This window comes from Sinocyclocheilus rhinocerous, unplaced genomic scaffold, assembly GCF_001515625.1.
Source record: "Sinocyclocheilus rhinocerous isolate Xijiao unplaced genomic scaffold, SAMN03320098_v1.1 scaffold1129, whole genome shotgun sequence".
Lineage (NCBI taxonomy): Eukaryota > Metazoa > Chordata > Actinopteri > Cypriniformes > Cyprinidae > Sinocyclocheilus > Sinocyclocheilus rhinocerous.
Genome location: NW_015634513.1, coordinates 282,710 through 298,740, shown reverse-complemented (window position 1 = coordinate 298,740; position 16,031 = coordinate 282,710). Strand labels below are relative to the sequence as shown.

The 16,031-nt window shown below is 36.9% G+C and overlaps 1 protein-coding gene across 1 annotated transcript in view; it reads left to right on the top strand.

Moving 5' to 3' along the window:
- Positions 1 to 16,031, top strand: part of lrba (LPS-responsive vesicle trafficking, beach and anchor containing) — a 316,503-nt gene that overhangs the window by 219,563 nt on the left and 80,909 nt on the right. The window contains exons 41-44 of the mRNA XM_016559864.1: positions 3,270 to 3,387; positions 3,731 to 3,833; positions 5,971 to 6,086; positions 8,376 to 8,488. Coding sequence (XP_016415350.1) covers positions 3,270 to 3,387; positions 3,731 to 3,833; positions 5,971 to 6,086; positions 8,376 to 8,488 — 450 coding nt within the window. The remainder of the gene's footprint in view (positions 1 to 3,269; positions 3,388 to 3,730; positions 3,834 to 5,970; positions 6,087 to 8,375; positions 8,489 to 16,031) is intronic.

Genomic DNA, 16,031 nt, shown 5'->3' with positions numbered 1-16,031 from the left:
AGCAAAAGTTCATAGTAAAGATTGAACCTTTAAGATCAGTATTTGCTATTTCTTTTAAACAAAATTGTATAAATTTGTAATACTGGTCATACACTACCGTTTACATTTCTTAACTTTCCCTAGTAAAAAAGTTATATATTTATTTACTGATACAAAAATAATAATTAAACTTTATTTGGAGTACTACTTTTGCACAATTTATTAATATTAAGCCTAAATGTGTTTTAATGTCACTATTGATGAGGATTGTATGATCTTTGAATAATATCAGTCTTTAAAATGCAAGATATGTAAAGTGTACCTGAAGTATACTTGCAATAGTTCCACTTTAGCACAATCAAATATACTTCAGTATATCTTTAGTTGGTCTTCTGCCCTACTTCCACACAATTAAAGTGCATTAAGTACAAAATTAGTTTTTCCAATTTAGCGGACTTTAAGTATACCAGTTTAGTATACTAAGGCCCAATCCCAATTCTATTTTATACCCCTTATAAGGGGAAGGTTTAAATACTGAATCGCTACATTATATTTTCCAGCAACAAGAGGATAAAATCGCTGTTTTTGAAGTAAACTCACTCCAAAAAGAGAGACACACAGACGCGCATACACGCAACTTTCATCTCTCTCTCTCTGTCTCTCTCTCTCTCTCTTTCTCGAATTGGCAATGACGTTAGCAAACTTTAGCGATTTTTTGCAAACATTTATTTGAGTAACATGACCGTAAATACGAACTCAAGATTGAAAGTAACATAAAACAAATGATTACTTTTCGTTAAAATTTTTATTAATGACAAAAAATGCTTACATTTATGTGTCTTTTTGTTCGCTCAGGCAGCCATGTTGCCGCTGATGCCGGTTTACGCTGAGATAATTCATACCCCTTCGTTTGAAGCGTGGTCCCGAAAAATCTTCGTTTGAAGAGCTGTCTGGCCCTTCCCCTTACCCCTACCCCTCCGACCAAAACGGAGGGGTAGGGGAAAGGGGAAGGGCTAAGGGGTAGAATTGGGATTGGGCCTAAAAGTGCAATTGCAGTGTATTTTTATTCAGTACATAATTAAGTAAATGTATTTGTAGTGTACTCAGCATAAAACAAATGTATTTCAAATACATATTAGTATATTTATTTTTCACTAGAGTGGTGCTGATATGGTGCTCAACATGTCTTATTATTATCAGTGTTGGAAACAGTTGTGCTGCTTAATATGAATAGAAAGTTCAAAGGAACAGCATTTATTTGAAATAGAAGTCTTTTGGGCCATTATAAATGCCTTTACAGTCACTTTGAATTCCTTGCTGAATTTCTTTCAGAATAACACATGAATTAAATAAATGTATAAAAAAAACATAACTAACCCAAAAGTGTATTATTGACATTAGAATTTTAGTACTACTGGCACAACCCTACTTGAGGGTTGTCTCTTTTGACTTGGGCCTCTAAACAACAGCTTAGCAATCACCCATAAAACCCATGCATAACAGTTTATATTTACATTGACTCTCTTACTCCTTCCATTTAGAATGGCAGGTAATGATCTGATAGTGAAGTGTGTGCTATATTGCCGTGTCGTGTTGAGTGGTGTGTGGGAGGACGGGGGACTCTCTCTGCATTAACACTGCTTACATGAGGTTAATTTCATTACCAGTCAATGGCAGCTGCTAATGCACAATGCAAACAGACGGATCCTTCAGATTTAGTTCCTCCATTACACTTGGGTAAAAAAGGGATTTCATCTTACGACACTATCCGTGATCGCTCAGCTATAATAAACTCTTCCATGCTCAAACTTCTCCATTATACCTTGGTTAGGTAGCGCATCGGATATCACATTAATGCTTGGGTTTCCATACCAACCGTCTGACAGAGGGGAGATGAGGAAGATAAATAGGAGAGCGTGGCCGTCTCACATGCCGCTTGTCAGGGAGTTTGCGGTGGCGAACGGCAGCATTACCGTGGCGGTGGAACAGCCCTAATCCACATTTAATTGAACTCTGGAGACTTTGAAGTGAGTCTGCAGAGCAGACAGGAGCAGTGACATTGCTCTGAGCGCACAGCACAGCTGCTGCCCTCTCTATCTCTCTTCTTCTATCCTCTTCTCTTTCTCTCATTAATGAGTACATATCAGTGTTAGCCTTGGTACTAGAAGATCTAAATGTCTGAAAATCTCAGCTGTTTATCTGCCCTAATCCGAGCCGCTCAGATCAGGTGCGGTGGTCTTTTTCTCCTCTTCTGTCCTAACAACCAATTTGTAATTAAGCTAAATTAGAAATGTAAGAAAACAGTGAGCGTATGGAGGACAAGTCTATAGATAAGACTAGTGTGTTTGTCACAGCTGAGTATCTGTAGATGCAAAATGATGCTGTCTGTCATTTTCCAGGATCATGGAAACCTGCCATTGCTGGAAGCCTAATTTGGTTGCTTCTACCAAAGGACAGACAATTTTGCAACAAAGTATTGTAGAGTTTCCCATCAGCAATGACAAATATGAAGTGTGTTGTCCTACCTTTTCTTAAAAATAAGCATATTTCTTTGTTAACTGTACACCATTATATGGTTAGTTGCATTTATTTATTTGTTTGTTTTATATAAATAAATGTATAAAATGTTATAATGAATATTAATTTATAATTTATAAATGTTATTTTTTTGTATTTGCATTTATCATAGTCTTTTTCCTGCTCTCTGAAAAACATCTCTAGCTTACTCCCTTCCCAATTAAACAGCAAATTAATAACTTTTAGAGATGAATTCCAGTGTCTCTTATCCCAGTAATCTGCAGCATTTTAATGTGTATGAAAACTCTTTTACAGACAACCCTAGATATAAAAACTGTTTTTTTTCTAGCATTTTGCTTTCAGCATTTCTTGCACTTTGTGAAAGTTGTTTTCAGCATTTCTTGTATTTTCTGAACAACAAAAATGTGATGGTTGTGCAGCAGCAGCAGCAAATGCTAAAACCATGTTTCGCTCACACCAACTTGAAGGGCAAATATTGATAGATTTCCAGTTCTCTTGGTACTGATTACCTTTTAGTGAACTGTGGCCTTCCTGCACCTTTTCAGTGTGTGTCATTTTAGCGCTTAAAGCATCTCTTTTTCATGAGGACTGATCAATAATATACATTAGTCCTGCTCTGCGACCCTGGGCATGAGCTATGGGTGATAAATGAACTAAAACCTTCCCTCTGCCCCACTGCTTTCTCACTCATATCCCCTTAATTTTTTACATTTATCTTTGATCAGTTGTTTTTCTTTGTCTCTCCTGTACAGATTTTGGCCTACACAGAGGGTCTGCATGGGAAATGGCAGTTCACAGAGCTCAGAGCCGTTTTTTCTTGCCGCTATCTGCTACAGAATACAGCGCTGGAGGTCTTCTTGGCCAACAGAAGTAAGCTCTGATCCATAGCTGTTCTGTGATATCTTAAAGGGGATCGTAGCATGAGGCATCAAAATGCATTTTTTTGAGGAGATCATTATACTATAGAAAACAGGCTGGGAACCATTTATTGATCTATTGTGGGGAAAAAAAGACAGGAAAAAACTTTACTAACATTAAATCAACCTTAGAGGGAAAAATCAAGGGAAATAATATATAATAATTACTTTTTTTTTCTTTTTTTTTTAGAAAATTAATAATTTTGAAATGACAGTTCAAACAGTTCAACAAAAAGTTTGCTTGTTTTATTCACACACAGGGAATTATGTTTTAAATTCCTCTTTTCTTCTTACAGCGGCAGTCATGTTCAACTTCCCAGATGCGGCCACAGTGAAAAAGGTGGTGCACTGTCTCCCCAGAGTTGGAGTCGGCACGAATTTTGGCCTTCCTCAGACCAGGCATGTTCTTTGTTTCATTTGCACCATTCAATTACAGTAGTAAACACTCTTTTTCTCTTCTGTTTGAAATCTATAATGCATGCAGAAAGCTATACATTAGCATTCCCATTCATCTCAATGACACTTGCATAACTTGTGCAGAACCCCCAAAAGTATGTGATTTGCTATCTTTCTGCCATCTTTGCTCATGGTCACTCAGTTCTGCACTTGCAATCTGTTGGCTAGGCATTCAGTTCTACGCTTGCGTAACTGTTACTTCCGTAAAATATGTTTCTGGCCTAAAGCTCCGTTCACACCAAGAACAATAACTATACAGATAATGATATTACCGTCAATATCATCTGTTTGTTCTAAGCGCACGCTCGTCTGCCGCTTTAAATTCTTGAGCTCGTTACAGCAGGATGGATTCTGATTGGATGTCAATGTTTGTATCGTTCATCAGCTGGAAAAATTTGTTCTGAAAATGATTCCAACGATATCGTTTCTCTGTGCCTTTATCGTTATAGTTGTGGTGTGGACTCTGCTATTCTTTAACATTGAGAATGATTTTTTAGAACTATATCTTTATTGTTATCTTTATAGTTATCGTGCTTGGTGTGAACGGGCCTTAACTCTGCTTGTTTGTGTGTTTTAATGTGTGTATGGTGTCAGGGGTGTCTAGGGTGTCTGTAACACTGCCTAATTACCTTCACACAAACACAATTCACATCATTTATTTATCTCCCCAACTGAGAAATAAATACAGGGGCGAGAGCAGAGCCTGCAGGGCAGACTGGAAACACAGGAAACACACACACACACACACACACTGCTGCTGTTGTAGTTCAGCCAAAGAAAAGATGATTTAGACAAGTGAAATTCCATCACAATATCCTTCTAAATCAGTGTTCTTATTAAAAGTAAACATTCATTGCAATTAAGTAACTAAAATAACAATGTGGGTAACAGAATATAGTGAATATTGATCCCACAGAGGTCTCTGGATGTCTCCTCCTGGCAATGAAAGAATGTGTGATGTGATTGTAGCGGTACTGTCCATTACAGACAGCCCTCTCCTGCCATGAATTCACTTATGCCCTTCTGCTAACATTCGTGTGGCATTTGCCTAGTATTGTTACTGCGTTGCCTCTGTGTTAGGAGGGGCAAAGGGCATTGGAAACTTCAGAGGGGCCTAATGACTATAATCATGCTGGGTGACAGTGATGAATTCTCTAATTTCGCTTTGTTTTAATTGGATGGAGAGTCATTTGTTTTAGTGTCCACATATTTGCTGGCACTGGGCATGTTCATTTAACAGGTTCCCACATTACCCATGAGGCCATTGTGTGTCTGTGTTCATGTCTGGATTTGGATGTAGGTTATATTCGGAATTATAGAAAAGTCCCTGTCATTGAATCTGACTGGTAGAGTGGTATTTTGTATAACAGTACTGGAATGTTTCACTGCTTGTATCTGTCTTCTTGTCTGTGTTTGCTTCACAGAATTAGAATATTGGCTTCTTATGGAAGTTTTTTCATCGGAGCACAAACGAACAAAATGGCTTATCATATTGTGTCTATTTTATTTATACAGATGTTGTATTAAAGCAGTTTTTTTTTTTTAAATGCACAGCCTTAGGTTTTTTCCATTTAGAGGTCCTTTGTCGATAAAATTCCGGCAGTGTTTAAGCAGGCAAAATGCTGTACAAGTTCTGAATTTTTGTAATGTATGAAAAAAGCCATAGGATTTTAGGCTTTTTTTTATAATGTATGAGCACAGACAATGTTACGGTGCTCTGAAAGTACATTAACAATGTTTGAGGCAATCACAGAATTATGAGGAAACTGTGATGCCAAATTGGACAAATGCTGAAACTAAAGAGCTTTTCTCTGAGTGATAAAGAAACATTTAGAGATTCTCTTACTATCTCACTGTATTTTTATCAGATTTTCTGCAATTTATCTGTGACTTATGCCATAATCTGTACAATATTTTTCTGATCATACTTATTTCTTAATTTGCAAAATATCCTGAAAACAAGTGCTCATATCTGAAATTGCACATTAAATAATGTTTGTAAACCAACTGAACAGCAAAGACATGCACATTTCAGGTTACTCTTTGAATTTCTGAATGTGATTTGTGTTTTTTCCGACAGACGAATTTCTCTGGCCAGTCCGAAACAGCTTTACAAGGCCTCCAACATGACCCAGCGCTGGCAAAGACGAGAGATCTCCAACTTTGAGTACCTCATGTTCCTCAACACCATATCTGGTAAAAACCAATGATACCTGAACACTTAATGTACATATAAAGCTGAATGTACTAACGAATGAATAACTTGTTGCCCTAACACCTCTATGTGACACAACAAGAGACAAAATGTACAAAATACGTGTTAATCTTTGTTGGTATTTTTTTATTTTTTTTTGCTATGTTGGGCCACGTAGTTCTGCCCACACTGATACCTCCCTGAACCAAAGCACTGAGACTGGAATCTTGTCGCATTTGGTTAGGACATAGTGTTAGACAACTAACAAAGTTTGGAAGTTATTTGAAAAGAGGCCACATCTTTGCCATATTATTTTTATTTGTTTTATAACAACAACAAACAAACAACATGACCCCCACCCCCCACCCCCCCCAAAAAAGCCAGACGAATTTATAAATGACAAAAATGCCTAAATAAAATACATAAAATGAATATAGATCACGCAAGGACAGGGACAAAAATCACCACAGAAATCATAGCCATAACAGATAAACACTATAAATAGTATAATAATCTTTAAGTTCAACTATTCTGTAAATATTGGAGGAAGGGACCCCAGATCTTGGAAAGATTAAGACTTTGATTCGTTAAGCCGGATTTTTTCAAGGTTTAAAACGGAGACCATCTCCACAAGCCATTTCTGAAAACATGGGGGAGCAGTGGCTTTCCAATCCCTTAATATAATTCTCTTGGCCACAACCATGCCCAACATTAATGCCAACTGCAAATGATAAGGCAAAGAGGAAACTGTGTCAGAATAGCCAAGAATGGCCAATTCCATTTCAGGAGGAAGGGTCTGATCATATGCCACTGAATACCAAGAGAAAATATCTTCCCAGTATCTCTGGAGTTTCAGGCAAGACCAAAAAGCATGAGACAAAGTTCCCTCTGCAACTTGACATCGATCACACATAGGAGACACAGCTGGGTAGATCTTGTGGAGTCTGGTTTTAGAATAATGCAATCTGTGTACAATTTTAAACTGAATTAATTGAAGTCTTGCATTGATGGAACAGCTATGTATTCTCTTCAAGATTTCAGACCAAAGGTTATCAGATAAGCTGATACCAGCCTCCTTTTCCCAGGCTACCCTAAAATAATCAGAAGATGTAATAACCTGCGTAGAGAACAGGGAAACAAATTGTGAAACCATATGCCGAGATTCTGGGGCTTGTCGCACTAAATTACTAAATTATAGAAACAATGCTCTTCCTGCTGAATCTTATAGTCAGAAAAAGTCTGCTGAACATAATGCCGAATCTGCAAGTAACGAAAAAAATGAGAACGAGAAAGATGATATTTACTAAGAAGATGATCAAAGGAGGAAAAGTGACTATCTGTGTACAAGTCGTTAAATGCGGAAAGACCCTTATTATTCCACACTTGAAAGGTTCTATCACTCAAAGCCAGTGTAAAATTATGATTTTCACAAATGGGAGAATGAAGGGAGGGCAGCGTGTCACCAAGAAATTTCTTAATTTGTTTCAATATCCTTAAAGAGCTATGCACTACAACATTTTTAGTGATGTTCTTTAAAGGAACACTCAAATTGGCTAATAGTAAAGCAGGGAGAGAACTTCTGTTTACAGAATGAGATTCCATAAGAATCCAGCTAGGAGTATGCGCCGCCCTCTGATCAGAACAAGGCAAGCCATGATTCCAATACATCAAAGCCCTAACATTTGCTGCCCAAAAGTAATGTTGAAAAACTGGCATTGCCAATCCACCCAGCTCTTTAGATTTTTCTAAATGAGCCTTAGAGATGCGATGTGCCTTATAGCCCCAAATAAAAGAAAAAATGATAGAATCTAGGTTTCTAAAGAAAGATTTTGTCAGATAGATTGGTAAATTCTGAAACAAATATAAAAACCTTGGAAGGGCCACCATTTTTATAGCATTAACACGGCCAATTAGGGACAATGGCAAGACCCTCCACTTTTCAATGGTAGATTTCAGGCTCTTTATTGCAGCCATAAAATTAAGCTTAAATATGTCTTTTGGATCTGTGGGAATAACCAAACCTAAATAAGTAAAATGATCATGAACAATTTTAAAAGGGATGGACTCTAAAAAATTATTAGGAAAATAAAGAGGCCACATCTTTGAAACTAAAAATAACAGTTGTCTTCTGTTCTCTGTAATCACTGTTTCTTCAGTATCTGTAGTTTCTGTGTTTTCTTTATTCGAGACTCTTTGTAATTCCGTTGAACATGATGATGAAGTAAAGTCATGATTATGGTAATACAACTTGAGGAAATGTGTGAGGAGTCTCGACCCTGCTTGTGTTTCAGGCCGTACATATAACGATCTGAACCAGTATCCTGTGTTCCCCTGGGTAATTACCAACTACGACAGTGAAGATCTCGACCTCACTCTGCCCAGCAACTACAGAGATCTATCCAAGGTAAACACATGACCACATGCACACAAAAAGCCAACAGCCTGAACCTCAAAGAGCTCCTGTAGTTTTAGAGACTGAAGGACATGTCTGAAGAAAAGTTTTGAAAACAAGAGTACATGGGAGTATTTGTGTGAAAACCTCATCCGGCAGTTTTAATGATGAGGCTGAGTCTGATAGACAGATGTAGCCATCTAGCGAGGGAGGGAATGACTGCTGCTCTAGCCCCATCACTGGGAGTCTGACCGTACATGTAGTACAGCGCTTGCGGCCGCATGCACGTCACCTTATGCCAGGCACCCTCAACCGCAGACAAGTCAGATAATGGGCCCGTGTCTGTCCTCCTCCCCTCTCCCCCTCAATCAACCCCTCAGAAGCCCCTTACATCCCGCTTTCACCTCCTCCCCCATTCCCGTTAGCCAGCCAGCCTCCCTAAGGAGCTAATTAATGAGCGTAGTAGTACTTCAGCTAACCACACAGACAGACTGACACAGCTCACTGCTGGGAACACCAGACCTGCCTTTGTCTCTCTCAGTCTCTCGCTCAATACATAGGTATCTTAAATTGTATCACACCATTTGAAGGCAGTTCAGAAGGATTTTCTTATCTCTTTTCTTTTGCAAACAGAGCTTTAGGTGGCGTGAAATCATATTAGTGGCCCATCCAGTGCGTATACTGATAAGCAGTGTGGCTAGTAATTGATATTATGCTGATATACAGTAAATACACTTCATTTCAATGGCAGCAAATGAGATGTACAACACCATTTTAAAGTTTGGGGTTGGTAAGAGAAGTCTCTTAAGCTCACCAAGGTTGCATTTTTTTTAATCAAAAATGCAGTAAAACCGTAATATTGTGAAATATTATTACAATTAAATTTTTCTATTTTATGTTATATTAAATCGCATTAAACACTCTTAAAAATAAAGGTGCTTCACGATGCCATAGAAGAACCTTTTTGTCTAAATGGTTCCATAAAGAACCTTTAACATCTGAAGAACCTTTCTGTTTCACTAAAGGTTCTTTGTGGTGAAAGAAGGTTCTTCAGATTATAAAAAGGTAAGAAAGAGATGGTTCTTTAAAGAACCTTTGTCAAAATGGTTCTTCTATGGCATCGCTGTGAAGATCCTTTTAAGCACCTTTATTTTTAAGAGTGAAAATAAAAGTTTTTGTTTACATAATATATGTGTGTGTGCTGTGTATATTTATTATGTATATACAAATACACACACATACAGTATTTATTTAAAAAAATATTTACATGTATACAGTTATATTCATATAATTTATATTATATATAAATATATTTAATCTATAAACATAACATATTTTTCTTAAATATATGCATGCATGTGTGTGTATTTATATATGCATAATACATATACACAGCACACACACATACATTATGTAAACAAAAATTTATTTTGGATGCGATTAATCGCGATTAATCGTTTGACAGCACTAAATATAATGTATTTTTTCTGGATTCTTTGATGAGCTGGACTTATTTGAAATAAAGAAAAATCTTTGAAACATTATATTTGTATTTACTGTCACTTTTGATCAATCCCTGCAAATTTAATAAAAAAAAAAAAAAAGGAACTGGCTGTTGACAAAAAAAAGACTAGATGCAATAATCTCAAAATGACCAGATATGAGTCAATATATTTTTCTTTTACTACAGAGTATACAGTATACAATGAATATACGGTACTAGTTTTATTACTAGTATACATTTTTCACAGTATTTAGTTTTGTTGCTAGTAAACAGTACATACCACCAGTGAAAAATATTTTATTTTAATACAGTTTTTGTTGCAGTGTAATAGTGCAGCATGTTAAATATTTTTTTATTCATATTGTGTCTTAAAGTTTGTTTTAAATATTTCAGAATTCTTTATTTGAAAACTTTGTCCATTTTTGTATTGCTAAGGATCAGTCTGTACTCAGACTTATAATTATATATTAAACATGTAAACATACATATAATGATTAAATATTATGTGTCTATAGTACAGCATATTTCAACACTGCAAATCGGAATTTTCTATGATCCATAATAGAGCTTTGCAAGCAAGGCTTGTGTTCTCCTAAATCGGGACTCAGACTCAAACACTTGAGGCCAGTGGATTGAGGTTGTTCTCCTGGTTGATCATTCTGTAGTCCTGATACCATGGTCTGTAATTGCAATCGATTGTTGTGTAGTGAGTTTACCCCTAAAGTACTAATAGCTGTTTCGCTGAAGTGACAGTGATTAACCAGCATTAGTCAGAAGGAAGATCCTAGATGCTAGTTGAGATATTCAGTCCAGTCCATCCTGTCCTGACGATGATGTTTATTTCCATTTTATTTCAATGTGGCTCACTTATGTTTGTATCTCAAAACTGGTGTTTTGAAGAGCTTCTTCCTCAGTCTAGACCTGATAAATATTTTATGTCAGGGAGCTGGGGGGCACTCCTCCAAAAGAATGCTTTTTACTCACATTGCACCATTTGGGTAATTGAGTTGCAGGACAAAAGTTGTGTTTTAAAACGCCTCCACCCTTAAACTCCACTTTAAAAGTGCTTGTGAAAGCTTGCCAGTCACTGCCTCAAAAATGACCATCAATTTCATGTAATGGTGGCCAATGGAGGGAGGACAGAGGATTACTTTTAGAGCTCAGATGATCGAACGAGTGTCCACTCTGACCCAAAATGGCAGAATAAATCAGTTCTAAGAGGCAGGAAAACAAAGGACTGAGAGATAATGGAAGATGAATTCCTGTGCAACAAGAACCATGAGGTTTCAGAAGTCACCCTTACTGTCTTCAGACTGAGATCATCGCTCATATTGCTCTCCAGTGCAGATTTATATGCATGATGCTATCTGTATCTACTGCATTGCCTTTAGCAAAGAAATGTCTCTGTTTTGCCAATTCACATTCTGCAAAAACTATTTCTTTCAGGTACAGAGTAGTTTAGGTTAATATATATTATATAACTGGAATATTTTCAATATTATGTAGTTGACAATATAAAATGAATCAACTTTGTGAATATGCAGTACATTAAAACATTGTTTTATGCCAAACAATTAAAGAAACAATCTATTGATCTATCTATGCAGTGCAATGCAATGCAATACATTAAAACATTGTTTTAATGTGCTCTTTACTTGACAATTAACTTAATTAACTTAAGTTCCTAAAGACCATCTAAAGGGTCTTTTTGTTTCATGATTTGCAAGTAAGAGAGCAATAAGAAAATATCAATAGCAGCTCAGATCTACGCATGGATTACTTCAGGCTGTCCATTTCAAAGAATCGGTTCAAAACTCTTTACTCTTGAGTGTTTCATCGCTCAAAAATATTCCCAGACATTGTGGCATGCTTCGTAATGTTATAGTAAAAATTAAAAATGCCAATCAATTAAAGAAAAAATCAATTGATCTGAAAGCAATGCAATGTATATACTGTATCTAGTTTTCAGCTGTTAGTGGCAGACTGTTATCTTTCCCCCAGTACATGCTTGAACAAATAAATATACACAGAGACACACTGTTAAAGCCAACACACAGCTTGCAGCATATCTCTTTATTTATTTATAATTTGTTCAGCCTTGTTCTGTTTCTTTGCAATGGCTTCCGCCCACTAGGTTAAAAGACAACAGTCCTGCACACCATCCTACATCACCCTCGCTTTTGTTTCTCTCTTTCCATCCCTCCCTCCCTCAAACTCTCTCTCGAGTTTTGACAGCCTTGCCTTTATGTTCAGTCAAGCTTTCAAGCCTTAGGGAGAAACGGAGGCCGAGCGAGAGCAGCCACCCCTCCCTCTGCAGCGAACAACAGCAAATCTCAACAGTCTTTATTACAACTGCTTTATTCATGCTGTTGACACAGGCAATATCAGTGTATGACCAGTGGACCATGACAACACCGTCTTGCCTGTGAAGGCCATCTGAACCTTGTATATGCTGTGTGTCTTTCCTCTTTTTGTCCTTAACCCCTCCCGCTCTCTCTTGCCGTCTGCGTATGCCACATCCTAGCACTGCTTTGATAGAAGCAGGTCATGTGGGACCTTTTACGCAGTGAGGTGAAATTGCCATAGACGCCGTGTCACATGGACTGTCTTCCCTGCGGGCAGAGGAATGTGCTTCATAAATTTATGTTCCTTTTGTCTCATCGTTATGACCCCGCTGGCTTTCTTATCATAAACTCTAACCTCTTCGTGACATCTGGTGCAGCCAGAATTATCACTGCGGCCAGAAAGAACAAAACTGACACAACTGAGCGAGCCGCTTTCCAAATATATTTCCGCTTCTTATTTGTCTCAGTGGATATTGATACACATGCATATTCATCAGTTGTTTCTTTTTATTATTCTAAAATACTTCACAATAATGTACACGCTACAATACATATCACAATGCATCAAAACCATATTAGGATTATGACTGAAATTGTTCCATATGCGTGAGAGAGAGAGACTCACACAGGTCAGGTTGGGAGAGTGAATTATTTATGTATTCATTTTTATTGATGTGCTGTAGCTTTTCTACAAAAAAGTCACTTCCTAAATGATGTTGACATCAAGGAACTGCCCTTTCTTAGTTAAATGAATTTCACAAAAGAATAACAGGATGGAATTTGAGGACACAGCAGAAACCTATAAGTTTTGAAAAGGAAAAAAAGGAAATAACTATTACTACTAAAAAATATTATTTAATAAATTGTCTTATGTTAGAAGTTAGAAGTGTAGACATACAGCAAATGGCCAAATTCTCTCTCATGTTCACTTAAAGTTGCAATGTAACAGAAGTAGCAACAGATTTTCTTCCGTATTTTGATGTACTGTACATCCAAGTGAAACAGATTGTAGAAAAAGAAAAAAATGTAGGGTTCTATTTATTGATCATTGATTGGATGGAGGCAGATCTGATCTGAATGTGAGCTTGCAGTCAATTGTGAGAAAAGGGTGGGTTTAAGTATAGACTAAATGATTGGAAAAGTCCAGCATACATCACCAGAGAGAAGTCTATCATTTAACCGGAAAATCGAGTTATGACAGTTTGATTAAAATTTACGAGCTCAAAAACATTGAATCATTAAATAAAAAACACTGAATGAATCATTCACAATAAGATCAATAAGATGCATTTAGAAAATAGGGTGAATTTCCATTTCATGCTGACTTTAATTGCAATATTGTGATAAACGAAAGCTAAACAATATGATTTCCATTGTGACTTTAATATTTTATCTGGTATATTAAGAAATATATGAGGGAGACATCCTATACTAGTGAAGTGACAGATAAAATAAAAGACGTCCTGGCTAAGGCATGGTATTATATTTGTACATTAACAACGATAACAAAATTTATTGACCTGTTTCTCCACCCTCACTGTGATGTAGTTAATGGCATATTGATTCGCCCTGCATCACATCATTTGCACCCTTTCAACTGAGCACTAGATACACATTCACACCTTCTATAATGCAGTGGTTCCTAGAGCCCCCCAACTGTGCACATTTTGCATCTCCTTTGTCTGACTCACCCATTTCAGGTCTTGGAGTCTCTACTAATGAGCTGATGATCTGAATCAAGTGTATTTGATTAAAGAGACACAGAAAACATGCAATGTTGGGGGGTAGTATTTAGTCATGTAGCATAGTGGATTAGTTCTTATAATAATATATTACATTGCACCCCTTTTGCTTGCTGTGTTTCAGTGCAAAAAAAAAAAAACCTTCTAATTCAGAACTTAAATTAAGTCACTGTTTAGACAAGCACACTTTCTGCATTTAAAGGTGCCTAGATCACAGTGGGCAATGCAAATTGCATCCAGCAGATAATTTTTGGGCATATTTGTGACTTGTTTAATCGTCAGTCGTGTGCAAATGCACAAAGCTATCAGGCCCAATTCATGAATTCCCCCCTCAGAAACCCTGAATTTTGAGCAGCACGGTGAAGTGCTGATACTCAAAGCTACTGGCAGTCTGTTCAGATTTGCAGTCTAATTAAAAACATTGGGGCAGCTCATTTATTTGAGCCGTCACTAGAGAAATATTCAGCAGTGCTGCCAGAGCGTATTAGGGTCGGTGGTGTGCGTTCACTCCATCACACTGCGCTGTGGTACGGGGATAACCCTGATGAACGACACTGTCACGAGACCCTATTGTACTGGAGCATAAACAACACGAGGGGCTCGCACGAACACACACACACTCATATACATGCACACAAATTTACACATACACATAGAAACACTCTCTCACTCACACACACACACACACACACACACACACACACTCACACTGAGCTATGACAGAGATGTTTTTTATCCTGCTCTCCCTTTTCTTTCTTTAATGAGGGTCCTGTTATTACCGCAATCAATCAGTTAAATCGCACAATGTTTAATTCAGTGTGTGTTCTCACCGTAGTTGCCACAAGAGAGCTCAGCATAAGTCTATTACATTTCAGTGACAATTATACAAGCTTTAGTGATTTACAATCAAATGTTGATTAAACAGCGCTCCCTTTTAAATCCCAATTAAATCCAAAACATGGTTTAATCACGATTATATTAGAATTAGTGGAATATATTTAACCTCTATTTTGAAATGAGCCCCACAGCCCTTGGCCTTCTTGCACAGTGTTAAATATAACATTAATGCAGGCACACATAGCCACATAAGCACAGTGGAGCATTAAAAGATACAATCGGTGGTTTCACACACATATTGTCCTAGCACCATTGTAATCAATAGAAAAGCAGCTGAGGACCCTCATTACACAGCTATGATATGAGAGGAAGATGGAGATGGTCGATCTGTCCTGCCCACTCTCATTTCAAGGAACTCCATCATTCCATTACTATTGATCATACTAAGAAATGAGAAACAGACAGAGAGAGAGAGAGAGAGAGAGCTGCAGTTCAAGAGTAATAAAGACTCAGCAGGGTAATAACAATACATATAAATGAGCATTTAAATAATGACCTATTTCCATATGCTGGGTTTCTTCAGATCAATGAAGAATTAAAGCAGCTAATCAATGCTTCTTATAAAACCCAATGCATGGCAAGAGAGTATTAGAACTCTCATACCTCAACTCTCATCCCCTGCCTTAAATTCAATATACCCTTTGCTATTAATGTTTAACACCATTATGAATGTACAAATATACATAATTCAAAAGTAGGGGTCAGTATGGTTTTTTTCAAGAAATTATTTAATTCAGAAAGGATTCATTAATTTGATCAACAATAAAAGTATAATGCTATAAGATTTACATTTCAAATAAATGCTGTTCTTTGGAACTTTCAATTTGTCATTCACTGAATCTTGATTAAAAAAAAGTACCACTGTTCCAAAATATTAAGCAGCACAACTGTTTTCATCATTGATTATAATAATGTTTCTTGAGCACTATATGAGCATAATAGAATGATTTCTGGAAGATAATGTGATACTGAAAATGTGAGTAATAGCTGCTAAATTTTTAGGTTTGCTATCACAGGAATAAGCTACATTTTAAAATATATTAAAAAAGAAAACGTTATTTTAAATT